This window comes from Conger conger, chromosome 18 (genome assembly GCF_963514075.1).
Source record: "Conger conger chromosome 18, fConCon1.1, whole genome shotgun sequence".
Classification (NCBI taxonomy): domain Eukaryota; kingdom Metazoa; phylum Chordata; class Actinopteri; order Anguilliformes; family Congridae; genus Conger; species Conger conger.
In genome coordinates, this window is record NC_083777.1 from 30,577,559 (window position 1) to 30,592,325 (window position 14,767).

Below are 14,767 nucleotides of genomic sequence, written 5' to 3' on the forward strand. Positions count from 1 at the left end.
CGTGATTCCCGAAAGTATTTTTTGAAATATACCCCTTCGCTATATAATGGGATTATGTTACTCTAGCAAGTGAGGACTTCAGCGAAGCGAACCGCTTTTAAAGGGAAGACTGTTTTAATTGGAGGATGGGGACTTCGGCTTTTTGGATTGTGGTGGAGTGTGCTTGCAGGATACTTGGCGTTTCAACGGCGGCCGGTATGAGCGCCTTCCACATCCGTGGTACATACAAATAATGTCTGATGTGAACCAGGATTTAATTTTGTTGCAAAAAGTTGAATTCCCTGGGACATTTGTCCGTTGATATCTTTTTTAGATGACTTGGGTCTGGGTATAGTAGGTCTATCCCACGAGAACATGTAAACCGAATCGCATGTAGAATGTGAAGGTCTGGAAGGGCCGTAGAGCTCGTGCATAAAAACTGTGCTTTTTATGAGTCACCCGAGAGTTCTACCTTTGCTGTAATTTATCACGAACCCGTTTAGCCTATCCCGATTTCCATCGTGACCATGTATAGGCTACGCAAAACGAGATTGCAACGGTGCCTTGAATTATAGGGAGAATTATTTCTTGAATTTATGCTCTCCGCTGTCTTATCTTCCGTCCGGACAGTTCCTCACAGAATTACCCAAACCGCATCCATCCCCTGAAACTCTTCTGTGAGCGGAACAGATATGGTAAACGGTTCCACCCATCGGTGAAAGCACCAGCAGGTAGAGCAGTACATTATTTAATGCTATTAAATAATGCCAGAACGTCGTATAACAATTGCCCCATGTCCAAAAGTAATGAGAGCATTATTGGTGCGCGTTTGTAATGGAATTGGCTGCGCGACGCATAGCCTGGGTCACGCTCGCTTTCGTATTTGCGACAGAGACTTATAACCATATAGTTTTACATTCTTGGAGGCGAAACTGGCAACCCCTGAATAACCTGATTGTTTACTTTGGAATGAGTTTAGTCGACTGAATTGGCACGAGCGGATAACATCTTCAATTTCTGCGTACTGTAAAAAATAAACTTGAATACGTTTCACGTGCGGCTGGACTGGTTTGGCATACTGCGCTTTAACCAGACGACTTAGGCGCGTGTCTCGCTTACACTATTAATCAAGAGTAACTTGTTCATAACGCGTTAATTTTTTCCGTTAAAGAGTAAAATATGCTACAATTAATTTTGGGGCATTTGCCTGTATTTTTATTGACCATATGTATGCTACTTGGTGGAATGAAAAGGTTTATGTGTATTTGTGTTCCAAAAATCGCAACGTACATTTCAGTAGGTTATTTAAACAATTTGATATGACTTGAATCATAAAACTTTATCTTCAGAGGGATAAAATAACTTTATGCTTATATGCTATTGTTTGCATATAATATATATCTTTTTTTTTTTTTTTAGCAAATCTGTGTTTATCAGAAATATGTGAGTATATATATATAAATCTGTTAAAAACATTTTGTGTTCCAGGGAGTTCGTTATAGCAGTTTTCTCTTGAGATTGTGTTGAGATTTGACTGAACCGCTTCAAGTTGTTATATGCACACTCTGCCATCTAGCGGTGGAATTGTGCAACTGCTTGTGTGATCATTTTCAGTCGTTGCAGTTTATCAATGGTAAATGGTAAATGGTTGACATTTATATAGCGCCTTTATCCAAAGCGCTGTACAATTGATGCTTCTCATTCACCCATTCATACACACACTCACACACCGACGGCGATTGGCTGCCATGCAAGGCAGCACCAACCAGCTCGTCAGGAGCATTTCTGTCACACAATCTCTGTCTCACTCTCTACCCCCCCCCCCCCCTTTTCTCCCTCTCTCTGATCACAGTGTTGTGTGCAGTTGGGGTGGAGACTCTGAGACAAGGAGAGTTCCACAATCTGGGTGTCTATCTCCTGTGAGTATCACACACACAGTCTGGGTGTCTATCTCCTGTGAGTATCACACACACAGTATTCACCTGGATTACACTGCAACACTTAATTTAGTCTTATCTAAAAATCTTATGCTTTTTACTCAATGAGACAAAACTATTGCCACTGATGTAAGAGTTTTACTCATTTCAAGATAAGATTTGCCAATGGAATAAGAACATGTCCCTTGTCAAGCAAACATTAACTTAAAACAAGCTCATATGAGAAAAAAAAAAAAAAGTATTTTTAGAGTAACTGTTTGCAGTGATGTTTGCAGTGTATGGACGCAAATATAGTATTCCATACAGACCTTTGGAGTGGAGCATCTTCATCAGGCAGAGGACAATCTTTACAGTACATACACACACACACACACAGCCACACCCTCAGCAGGCCCATACTTGATGAGATGTGGTGTGAACGTCGCCGAGATAACAGTCTGATGTGACACCAGCTTGCACACCGTCCTGGGATGCTTCTTCTGACAAATCTGGGTCATGTGTTGGTTCGATCTCGGGTTAGACTCGTGAATTATTGTTGAAAAGTTGAGGAGTGGTCCGGCGTGTTAAAGATGGCGTGAGAAGCACTCTTCAGGTGAGTGAGTCCTTATAGAAAGCCGGGTTTGAGAGCTGTGAGACGTGGAAAAGTGTATTAAACTATTAACTATCATATCCTGCGGCACACGACAAACAGAAAGCCATTGTCATATTGCTATTGTTGTTCATACAGTGTGCATTGACAGCAGGACAGCGTGGTTTTTAATGGCATGAAAGATAATGCCACTGTTGTTCTGTTCAACCATTAAAAAAAGAAAATAAAAAGGCCATTGCAGCCATTTTAAGTGCTCAGTAGTCCAGTCTGTGCCCTTGTTTTTCTGAGAGCCGTCTCTCTGTGTGTGCTCCCGCAGTGTCTCTGCCGGGGGGGTGCTGGTGTTTGAGCTGTCCTTCTTCACCGACGTCCTGCTGATGTGGTGCCTGCCGTGAGCACGCCCTACATCCGTCCATCCGTCTGTCCATCCAGTCTACACACACACACACACACACACACACACACACACACACACACCATTCACTCACACTCATACCTACACACACACACACACACACACCATTCACTCACACTCATACCTACACACACACACACACACACCATTCACTCACACTCATACCTACACACACACACACACACACACACACACACACACACCATTCACTCACACTCATACCTACACACACACACACACACACACCATTCACTCACACTCATACCTACACACACACACACGCACACACACACCATTCACTCACACTCATACCTACACACACACACACGCACACACACACCATTCACTCACACTCATACCTACACACACACACACGCACACACACACCATTCACTCACACTCATACCTACACACGCACACACACACCATTCACTCACACTCATACCTACACACACACTCCATTCGCTCACACACTCATACCTACACACACACACACACACACACACACACACACCATTCGCTCACACACTCATACCTTCACACACACTCCATTCGCTCACACACTCATACCTACACACACACACACACACACACACCATTCGCTCACACACTCATACCTTCACACACACACACACACACACACCACTCACACTCATACCTACACACACATATACTTGTAGCTACAGGCAATTTAGAGTCTCCGGTAGCCTAACTGCACATCTCTGGACTGTGGGAAGTGCACACAGACACGGGGAGAACATGTAAACTCCACACAGACACGGGGAGAACATGTAAACTCCACACAGACACAGGGAGAACATGCAGACTCCACACAGACACGGGGAGAACATGTAAACTCCACACAGACACGGGGAGAACATGCAGACTCCACACAGACATGGGGAGAACATGCAGACTCCACACAGACACGGGGAGAACATGCACACTCCACACAGACACGGGGAGAACATGTAAACTCCACACAGACACGGGGAGAACATGTAAACTCCACACAGACACGGGGAGAACATGCAAACTCCACACAGACACGGGGAGAACATGTAAACTCCACACAGACACGGGGAGAACATGTAAACTCCACACAGACACGGGGGGAACATGTAAACTCCACACAGACACGGGGAGAACATGTAAACTCCACACAGACACGGGGAGAACATGTAAACTCCACACAGACACGGGGAGAACATGCAGACTCCACACAGACACGGGGAGAACATGTAAACTCCACACAGACACGGGGAGAACATGCAGACTCCACACAGACACGGGGAGAACATGCAAACATGTGTTGCTTTAACTTGTGGAAGAACCTATGCACTTGTAAGTCACTTTGGATTAAAAGCGTCTGCCAAATAACTAAAATGTAAAATGTAAATGTAACTCCACACAGACATGGGGAGAACATGTAAACTCCACACAGACAGGGGGAGAACATGGAGACTCCACACAGACACGGGGAGAACATGCACACTCCACACAGACACGGGGAGAACATGCAGACTCCACACAGACACGGGGAGAGCATGGAGACCTTGGTCGTGATTTGAATCCAGTGCCTCCTTGCTGTGAGGCGACAGTACTGCTCATTGCACCACCAAGTATGCCACATGAAATTGAACGGGTCCATCATCTTCAGCCAAATAACCAAAAACATACCTTAAGCACCTTAAGTGAACCCGGAATGTGTTCTGCTATATCCTTTACACTGACGTGTTCACCTGGGAGAGGAGCCACAGACAGCATCAGATTAATCCGATGAGCCTTTTGCACATTTTTAACACAATGTTATTGGGCCGGCATATATCTTAGTTTCCAGCTCCGCTCACAGGTGCGTTTGTAAGATGACTAAGTGTGATTTACGGCAGGTCCGGGTGATTTATAGTCCTGGAGTCCAGCGCTGGACTGCAGGGTCCCTGTTCCCTCACAGACGTTACTTCCGTAATCGCAGCCCATGAGCTGAGAGGAAGCGTTATGGAGGAACTCATTAAAAATCATTACAGTACAGTTATTTATCTGGCTCTTTTATCCAAAGCGACTTACAGTTGATTAGACCGAGCAGGGGCCAATCCCCCTCTGGAGCAATGAAGGGTGAAGGGCCTTGCTCAAGGGCCCAACGGCTGTGCGGATCTTATCGTGGCCACACCGGGGCTTGAACCACCGACCTTCCAGTCCCAGTCACAGGCCTTAATCGCTCATCGATATTAATTGTTATGTTGGTATTCACATTGAGAATTAGCCATCTTATTTATATTGTGCCACACAATATAAAACTCAGAGCACCATCTCAATGTCATAGATATTGTGGTCATGACTATATGATGAGAAATGTAGAGAAAATAATCAACATGACAGTTTTCTGCAGTTCAAAAGTAAACTCCACATCCGTGTGAAGAGAAGGATTATGTCCCAGTTATATTATCCTCTGAAATTGTCCTGTGCAGATATGGATGAAGAATTTGTGTCTGAAAGATGGGATACAGGTCACACCAATTATTCTGAGAGAGAGCATATAGTATATGAATATTTAAACATAATTATGATTTTTGGGTGGATTTCCATTCAATAATCTTCCATTTGACAGGTATGAATACTAGCTGAGGATTTCTGGGGGCTGTTCTTCGTGGTTGTGTGTCACTCTAATCATTAGTCTGTAATATTAGCCCCGAAAACGAGCTGTGAGCTCATCCATAAGTGACGACGTTCGTGAGAACTCTCACCTTGGAGACGTGAAACACCATAAAGGTCCAGTAGGGGGCAGCAAAGGGTGCATATCGCTTCCGAAATTCAAACCATTTATTGTGCTGCAAACCTGTGAAGTTGTCATTCTGTAACCCTTTAGCTGCCAAGGAAATTGTGCATGATTAGGGTGTATCGTGTTCGTTACTCACTGCACATTATAAAACCAACACATATTCAACTGATAAGGAATTTTATGCATGCATGTTTTCTGTTTAATCTTGCCTTTTCAGCCTTTACTCTGTAATTATCCTTTGATTTAAGAAAGGTGCTATGAAAGTAAAATTATTATTATTATCAGTATTATATAAACTGACTTATGCGTTCTCTGATAATAATAAACTAAACTCCTCAAAGTAAGACACGGATTTAATTTCATTTGGGATTTTATTGCAGGTGCCCCCCCAAGTGGAAAGCGTTTGTGTTATGGAAGAAGCTGGCCACGCTCGGAGGCTTCCAGAAGTTTCTGTACTACACGCTGATGTCCGTGGTGTGTTTTCTGCACCCAGTCCTCCTGTGGCATGCTGTCATCCCAGGTACCCAGGAGCGTATAGTTGTCACACTGTTTTCATAGCACCTTCAACTCCTTTATAATCCCACATCAAATGGTTGACTAACTTCATATTGCCGTTTCCAGACTTTGTTCGCTACCCGGAAGGGAAACCTAACAATGTAAAACCTGATTCTCAGACGAGGTTTTCAATTTGTTGTAGCAGAGTTCATTAATGAGGTTTCCCGACAACGGTTGCAGGCACCATGCTCCTGGTGACCGGCGTGGCCTACTTTATCCTGAGCAAGAAGCAGCCGCCGCCGGCGGCCAAAGAGCGGGCCGGGTTGGGCGCGGGGTACGAGGACGCGTCCGCGGTGACCAGCTCCGCCGGCGAGGGCGGCGAGGCCGAGCAGACCTACTCCTTCTTCCGCGTCGCCCCCGGCAACCGCACCTCTGCGCTGTCATTGGTTCCCAGCGCAGCGGGGGGAGGAGGAGCGTGGGCGGTCGAGGAGAATCCTCCGCCCGCCGGAATCCGCGGCGCAAGACAGGTGCGCTTCAGAGAAGACCAGGCCGAGACGCAGGAATGCCAGGACGCGGAGACCACCTCAGACAAGGCGCCCATGATCCCGCCGTGAGTCCGAGAGCCGCCACAGGGGGGCGCCAAAAGCGGCACTTATACCCAGTCACCGCGAGTTCACTACTCAACCTTTTCAGCCCCTTAAATGTTCTTTCTAGAAGCCAGATGTAGAAGTTAGGAACTCCAGAAGTCTCCTTTGAGCAAGAAAACAAGTATTTTTTCAGAAAGCCTGGTGTATAAATGATTGACCTGTGGATCCACCTCTCCTCGTCTGCCACATCTGTAACTGACGTGGCTTCGAACTGACATTTGAAGGAGCAAGGACTGATGTTTTTCTAGCCTCTCCCAATGGGTGGAGCTGGGAGTAGATAAAAGAGCAGGAAAAAGAAAATAGATGAGAAAAATAATATGAGCCCTTGTTGTTTTTCTCTTCGTACAATGCACACTCTCTTCTGATTGGTCAGAAATGCGCCCTCTGACCAATCACAAATCTGGGAACAGTCCTTGTAGGCTACTCTTTAGCAATTCTTTTTGTTTTATGCTGTGATTATTACAATGATAAGTAATTTTGTAACATCTGTGTGCATTGGGGTGATATTATGTATATTATATTCATTATATTTCTTATTTTATCAGTGCACGTGACAAAACACCTTGTGACCTTGTGGCCTGGTGCTCCTTCAAAACCATCATCCCTCCACATTCACATTTATGGAATATGTGCTTCATGTTTGCAAATATTGAGATATAGTTATTGCATTTAAACAAAGCTTAACATGGGGAAAAGCTTCTGAAATGATTACGGGGGTGAGGGAAGTCGTGGATCTGATTGAATATGATTAATAATGGACATAACGGAGTGTCTTTCAAGACTAGTCATGATTGACAAAAAAAAAATAGTTCTGAAGACCAAATAACAGTCTTAATCTTAAATCTAAAAATAAAATATTGGTATCTTTCAGTCTGAAGAGGTACCAAACAGTATTCAGAATGTGTAACAAATCATAATTCTATAGATTTGTTGTGTATCAGGAACACATTTTCTCTTGATTCACAAACATGCACAGATTATTAATCTCCTGAATGTACAGTTAATTATGATACCGATGGATGTACAAGGCTTGCGTTAACTTGGCATGAATACAAATTGGCATACAAAATATGCTATCTCTGGCCACCTATGACAACCGCAACAATTTCGACTGACGAGCCGAATTCAAGTTGCACGCTTTTCGATTTTCAAACTTTGAGCGCGGAAGGAACCCAGCTCACTGACTGCTGAACAAACGCTGCCTGCCCTCATGAGCACACAGTGACGCAAATGAAACAAAACCTTGAGTCCATTAGTAGCTCCCAGCTCCCATCCAAGGTACACACTGTCACCACGGAAACTTCTCCATCGCCCAAACCAGCTGTGCTTCAAGCACAGAACTGTATGGCTCATCTGCACCCACATGAATAAAGTAAACAACATTTTAAAAATGTATGCTAATTATATGTTCTGTACTATTCTACAAATTAGTGGCAGGATTAAAGCACATGAAACTCAGGCGTTAAGGGTACTGTAATGATAAAAAGTGAACACACCTGATACCAAGACCAGCAAGGATATGTATGAAGACACTTGGCAGTATTCTGCAGACCTGGGTCAAATACGTAATTATTTTGGATTCAAATACTTTTCTGTGCTCGACTGATCTCGCCTGGTGAACATGAGTCAACCACGTGGACCAGAAGGCGGGGTTTGCACTTTTTGAGAGTATTTAAATTCAGAACAATTAAGTATCTGCCCCAGGCCTGCTATTTAGTTAGTGTCACTGTATCTAAGCTGCCATTTTAAAAGGGTCATCCGGAACATTCCAGAAGTTTTTTTTTTACCTCGTTTTCTTTGGGGACAGAAAGAGGATGAGTTTGCTGTAGCTTTGTGACGTACTCTGATGGGAAACCCAGACCTACACACCCAGTGCTATGACAGCTAGGCGGAGACTACCCAAAACCCTGTTACTAGGGCAGCCACAGAGCACAGGACTGGAGAAACAGACGCAGGCATTTATTATGAACGACCGCAAAGTCGACTGAAATGAAAATGAAAAGCACGCCCGCTCGGATGAAAGATTTAACGCCCCGTGCGTTACTGTGAGGTTACCGGGCCAGCCTGCAGCAGAGAAAGACAGAGTCATCTCTCAATAGCAGGCAGGAAATCACACATTCTCAGTCCTCTTTAACAGCACTGTCTCCGTTTCTCAAATGTGTTTTTCGGGGGTGGCCTGTTGAGGCAGACTGCTGGCCTTTCACGCAGTGACACAACACAAAATGATTTGCCTGCTTTGCTTCCACCCAAAAGCAAATTTTGTCCTGGTCCTTGTAGGCTACTCTTTAGCAACAGTTGTTAATCTGACCTCCTGATCTCATTTTGATATCATTTATTTTCTCAGTTAGTAGTGTGTTACTTGTTTGCATTTTGTATTAATGTTATACTTCCAATTCTATGGGCTGACACCAAACGGCTTTCTGTATTTCGGATCTCTGAGGTTCTGCAATAACACAAAGCAGGCCTAGTTCAATTCACGTCAGACAGCAAATGTTTCTGACAGCATTCACAAAGTAGGACAAACATCTCCTGAGGACTGCATTAAATGTTCTGCATTTTCTGCTTGAGGAGACAGCTTTATGCTGCCTTGAGTCATCAAGACCAAAGACCAAGAATCAATCAGAGAAGAAATAGCCATTAGTCTATTAGTATCTAACCAAAACTGTAGCCAAGACAGTCACTTCAAGGCTATAACATTTGGCTCACAAAATTCCCTCTCGCAAAAAGGGCCTCTAGTTCAGTCTGACCTTGGAGGACATGGTCCACTGCTTCAGATGCATAGACGCAAACACAAAAGATAGGTCTGCACAAGTCGAATTTCTTTCAGTAATGCATTGTTGCGTTTTCCTGGTGCAGTGAAGGTGGTGATGAAAAGTACTGAGAGGTATTGATAGTCTGCTCTGATGGGCCAAACAGCTCTTTGTTTCATGGGAGTTGATGAAGGAAAGCCTCATGGCCGCTTTCGCCATTGTTCTGTGCTGAATGGCTTCATCGAAATAAATAGAGCAGGAGTCACATCTCTGTATGGAGGAGCTGGAGTGAGATAAATCAGTGGGGACCTCTTCTGCACTGGGTAGTTAGCTCATTTCAGACATAAAGGTTTAAAAAATACAAAATAAAAAAATAATAAAACATTAAAATAATCAAATCCATGATGTCACTGACGTATGATTTCTTCTACAGTACCTGCATACCACCGGGCATCTGCTGAAAATGTGTGCGGACCGTTTCTTGTTTTCCAGGCTGTGATACGCCATGGACTCCCAATCCTTTTTCCTTGTTTTGTGCCGGTTGCCACATCCTGCGAAGTTATTTTCCTTTTTTGGAGCTCACCTCATCACGGTCTCTTCCTCTAAAGCAAAGCAACGTTTCCTGTCCAGGAGGTGGCCCAGCTTCTGGAAAAAAAAGACTTCCTCAGAAAATATTATCAACACTTGTCCACAGGCATTTTCCTAGATGGCATTTCCAGAGTTTCATATCACAACAGGATGCAAAAAGACCGACATACAATCTTTTACAATCTTTAATAATGTAAATAATCTCCCGTAACCTATTCTAGCAATGTGGCATATTTCGGTTGAGATTAATAATTTAATGCTGTTAGAGAGAACAAATGCGTTCCTTTGAATATTTATGATTTATATAATTTTTTCACAAAGTGTATTGTTTCAATTCCAGTTTGAAACTGGAATTCAGAATTCGGATGGAGGCTATTCATATTTTTACGTTCGACAACCAACATTTCATGGCGGTATGCCTACGTACAGACGTGACGAACGTGTAATTAGTAACTACGAACACCTCGTCGCTTCTGTCTTATCCCAAGGGGGAACTTTCTCCCGCCCTCGTCGACGTGGATTGGTTTTCTTTCATTCGTCCAAAAACCTGATTGCCCAACACCACTGTCAATGACGTAACCACAAGGACGGCGTTTCAGTAGCGCTCTCTTCCAAAACAAGCAGGGTCAAGTAGGTGCTATACAAAATTGAAGACAGGAAAACCTGACGAGGGACGGCTGTAAGAGGAAGTTTTGTTGGACAAGAGAACGGAGAAGCGTACATTTTGTACGAAGGCAAATGGTAAGGAAATATGCATTAATTGTCGGCGCACTAATTTACCAATGACACACCTGGACAAAAAATGCCTGATTTGTCAAGATTGTGCGAGATGACTTGTGAATTTAGATTATTAGAGAACCGGCTACCTTCTGGAATTTAGCGTGAGTTGAGCGGATGATCTTGGGGGGGAAAAAAAACGCTTTCCACGTTTGGGGAAACGCGTCTTGCTAACTGGAGACGTTATAAGCTGTATAACCGCTGACCAGTCGGGCAAGGATGATTGTATAATTTCTGTAGCGATACAAGATGCTAAATTGATCTGTTGTGGTTCTTCCCCCATGTTCTCTGTCTTCCGGATTTGCAGAAGTGTGAGCTGTGAGGTCTGCATATTGCCTGGTTCACTTATAAACAAAAATGGGCAAAAGGCTTTGCGAGTCTTGCAACTGTGCCGGTTTGCAAAAATAATTGCTGTGTATTGTTTGATTCAAGTATTTTATATCTTATTTATATGCTCTATTTTCAAAATTAATACATCAGAATGTAGGTAAAAAAAAAATAAAAAAAAAAGTCAACTCGACAGACTATTGAGATCATATGAATTCTGAGAGTTGTGCACCTCCCCGAACACCGCATATATTTCAATTTTCTTTGTTTGCGTAGATCAGGTCCCGGAGATTTCCAGTCCTGTACGTTGCCATTTCAACCATAAATTTCCCCGATTCTACCAATTGCCAGTTGAACGAGCCGTAGCTGCTGACGTGGGATGTGCTTTGTTAGGTTTGGAGTGAAAACATACGGGACGATACATTTCCAGGAGCACAGTTGGGCAGTCCTGCAAAAGACCAAATGGAGTAGTGGTTAAATTTCCCCTTAACCGCTGACTATTTGAGTTATCCGCAACAATTTCAAATAACGTTGCTCTTAGTAACTGTGTGTCTTAAACAACATTAAATGTTTTGATGAAATGTGGGTTACTGTAATGCGCGTGCGGTAACTACACGCCGGCAACTGCTTGCAATCTAGAGCTTATCAGCAGGGACCGGTGCTTGCGCTGTCTTTAGCATAATTAACAACTGACAACGGTTTCATAAAACGCGACTCCCTGGTAAATGTAATTATGTTTAGCGACTGGCTCCAGCTGCTTGTATCCATTTAATCGGTCGGGGGTCACAGCGAGATTTTGTGGGAACAGGTGGAGCGGCGTTCTTTGACGCCCTTTGTGTGGACGGCGAAATAACGGCAGCGGTTCATTAGCCGACTGCACATAGCCCGACGGGAACGGTTTCGAAATACACCGGTGTTCATATTTCATCGTATAACATCGCCGGCTTTTTATTACACGCTATCTGTATGCTTCCCCGTGCCCATGGCCTTAATGTATTGTTATGATGGCAGGTATACTTTTAAATGCGCTGCTTCCGTGAGTGGAAGGTACGTGTGATTTGGAAAAACCCTTCCTCACAATGGTATCTGTAAGTACGGTATTTGTAGAATTTGTTAAATACACGTGTGACACATTTTTGGTTGAAAACTGCCTTGTATTGTTTTGACGGGATATTATGGATGCCGTGTTTCTGATTTCCGATATGGCTACTTTCAGGCTGTAATAATAAAAATTACAATATTTTAATTAATTAAAAGCTATGTCCATTGTAGATAGACTCGGAAGAGAGATGCTGAGTATGTTTGTATGATCAGTGGGGTAAAGGGTGAACTTTAAAAGATGTGGGTTTGTTTATTAAACCCTTTAATTGCAGTGTTAAATTGAACAGCAAAAGAACATAAAGCCTGAAACTGCCAACAAACCCAGAATCGTTGCTTTTTACATTTCATTTCCTTTTAATGTGTGAAATGCAGGTACTTCAAAAATAGTATGTGTATATAGTGTATTATTTCAGCTTATATGTGCTGTTAAGAGCAACAATAACATGTCTAGAGTATCAGGCTACATGGGATATTGTATTGTACTGTATTCCGTCGATGACTTGTGTGGTCAGAACAGTGAATTCTTCCTCCTCATGCATATCTTCGTATCTTTTAGATTCTGGTCATGCCTGCAAACACAAGAGGGTCAAAAGTTTAGCGCTGTTACTTTAGACTCGCTGCTAATGTGAAGGCGGTTGATTTGGACTTGCTGCGTTGCTTGCTGTGTTCAGTGGTTGTATCCTCACAGGGGTCAAGTCAAATATGTTTCTGCAGCCCGACCGCAAGGCCTGGCCGCAGAAGATCTCGCGATCAATCGACAGCAATAAGTGGCAAAAAGCAAACTCTCGCCTTTGTGATATGAGCAGGATTAAATAATGTGCAACTATGGCAAATGGTACTGCTCGCTGTACAATGCTAATCTTTCCAATCTGTCCTGTTCCATGGGTCTGCAGGGGTTGCAGTCGTCATGCAGACCACATTGTCTGTACACTTTTATTGCAGTACCCAACTGCTATAACTGGTGATCACATGTTATGCACACATGAAATACTTAATCAGTTGTTTTTGAATGTCTATTCATTTCTCTCTATGTATTGTTGAGTTTTTTCAGAATGAGGTCAATATGAACGTAAAGTGCAATGGTGGGTGACACTGGTTTCTCTCCGATTAAACTGGTCTCTGCTCTGGCTCCCTCTGCTGATCAGAGAGAGTGACAGCTAGAACACTCACTTACAAACTTTTACAGATGGATGGAACCTCAAAGTAGCCACAGAGTTTATGGTGTAGTAAGGAGAGCTTGACTTAGAAAATGTATTTTTCCACTAGATGGCAGTGTTTGCTACTGAAATCAAAACCCGAAGTGTATCCAGCAGTGTGTAACACACTTAATGATTGTAGACATATTTTGCTTTAATTGAGCTGCCTGTGGCTGCGTCACTTGAAGCTAAATTGCAGACTGTTCCTGATGATGACAGTCTAATTTTATCTAAATTGTAAACGGGACCAGGCCCAAAATCGACCCTTGTGGAACTCCTTTGGATAAATTCAGGAGCTCTGTTGGAGAGTCACCCTGTATTATACGCTGGAGTTCCTCTCACCTCCCATTACATTACATTATTGGCATTTGGCAGACGCTCTTATCCAGAGCGACGTACAACAAGTGCGCTGAAAGACCCTAGAGGGAAGTACAATTTCAACTGCTACCTGTACAACAAAGATGAGAACAAGGGCCTTTTTTTTTTTTTGAGAACAAAGAAACAAACAAACAGAGCCAAAGTAACCAAAGTTAACTATCCAAACACTGCTTACCTAGCCAACTAAAAATACCGAGACACAAAGCAAGTCACAGAGACAACAATTAAGGTTCACAGGGAGGTAGGGAGGGACGGGGAGAGGTGCTGCTTGAAGACCTCCCCCAGCAGTGCTCCAGCTTGCGGCCCTGCTCTGAGTCCGGGGCCCGGCACACCTCCTGGTTGTGCTTCAGAGTGAGGCTCAAGACTTACATTGCATTGTGGGTGCAGGTGTACTGTCAGAGACAAACAGACTTCATGAAATCCAGTCATCAGAGACAAACAGACTTCATGAAATCCAGTCATCAGAGACAAACAGACTTCATGAAATCCAGTCATCAGAGACAAACAGACTTCATGAAATCCAGTCATCAGAGACAAACGGACTTCATGAAATCCAGTCATCAGAGACAAACGGACCTTCATCTTTGACCCCTCATTAAATGCGGGAGCAAGATTCTTCTGTCGCAAACAAACAAGTCATTTGGCAATGAGTCCAATGGCCGTAATCAAAATGCTGGGATGCAAGGTGTTTGAATTGGGGGGGGGGGTGTGGGCTGTCAGAATTAACAAAAAAAAAAAAAAAAAAATCTATTGAACCCAGTCCACCTCCATTTCTTTATATATGCCTCAGAATTACATACTGAACAATGCCGAAC

General features: G+C 43.5%; 2 protein-coding genes across 2 annotated transcripts in view; both read left to right on the forward strand.

Moving 5' to 3' along the window:
* Positions 1 to 600: 600 nt before the first annotated feature.
* Positions 601 to 10,130, forward strand: tmem72 (transmembrane protein 72). Its single transcript, XM_061228832.1, has 6 exons — positions 601 to 710; positions 1,832 to 1,898; positions 2,822 to 2,893; positions 6,074 to 6,213; positions 6,429 to 6,798; positions 10,019 to 10,130. The coding sequence occupies exons 3-6, from the start codon at positions 2,880 to 2,882 to the stop codon at positions 10,044 to 10,046; spliced, it is 552 nt and encodes a 183-aa protein (XP_061084816.1). The 5' UTR covers positions 601 to 710; positions 1,832 to 1,898; positions 2,822 to 2,879; the 3' UTR covers positions 10,047 to 10,130.
* Positions 10,131 to 10,680: 550 nt separating this feature from the next.
* rassf4a (Ras association domain family member 4a) overlaps positions 10,681 to 14,767 on the forward strand; it is an 84,399-nt gene continuing 80,312 nt past the window's right edge. The window contains exon 1 of the mRNA XM_061227444.1: positions 10,681 to 10,914. The gene's annotated coding sequence lies outside the window, so the exon portion shown is untranslated. The remainder of the gene's footprint in view (positions 10,915 to 14,767) is intronic.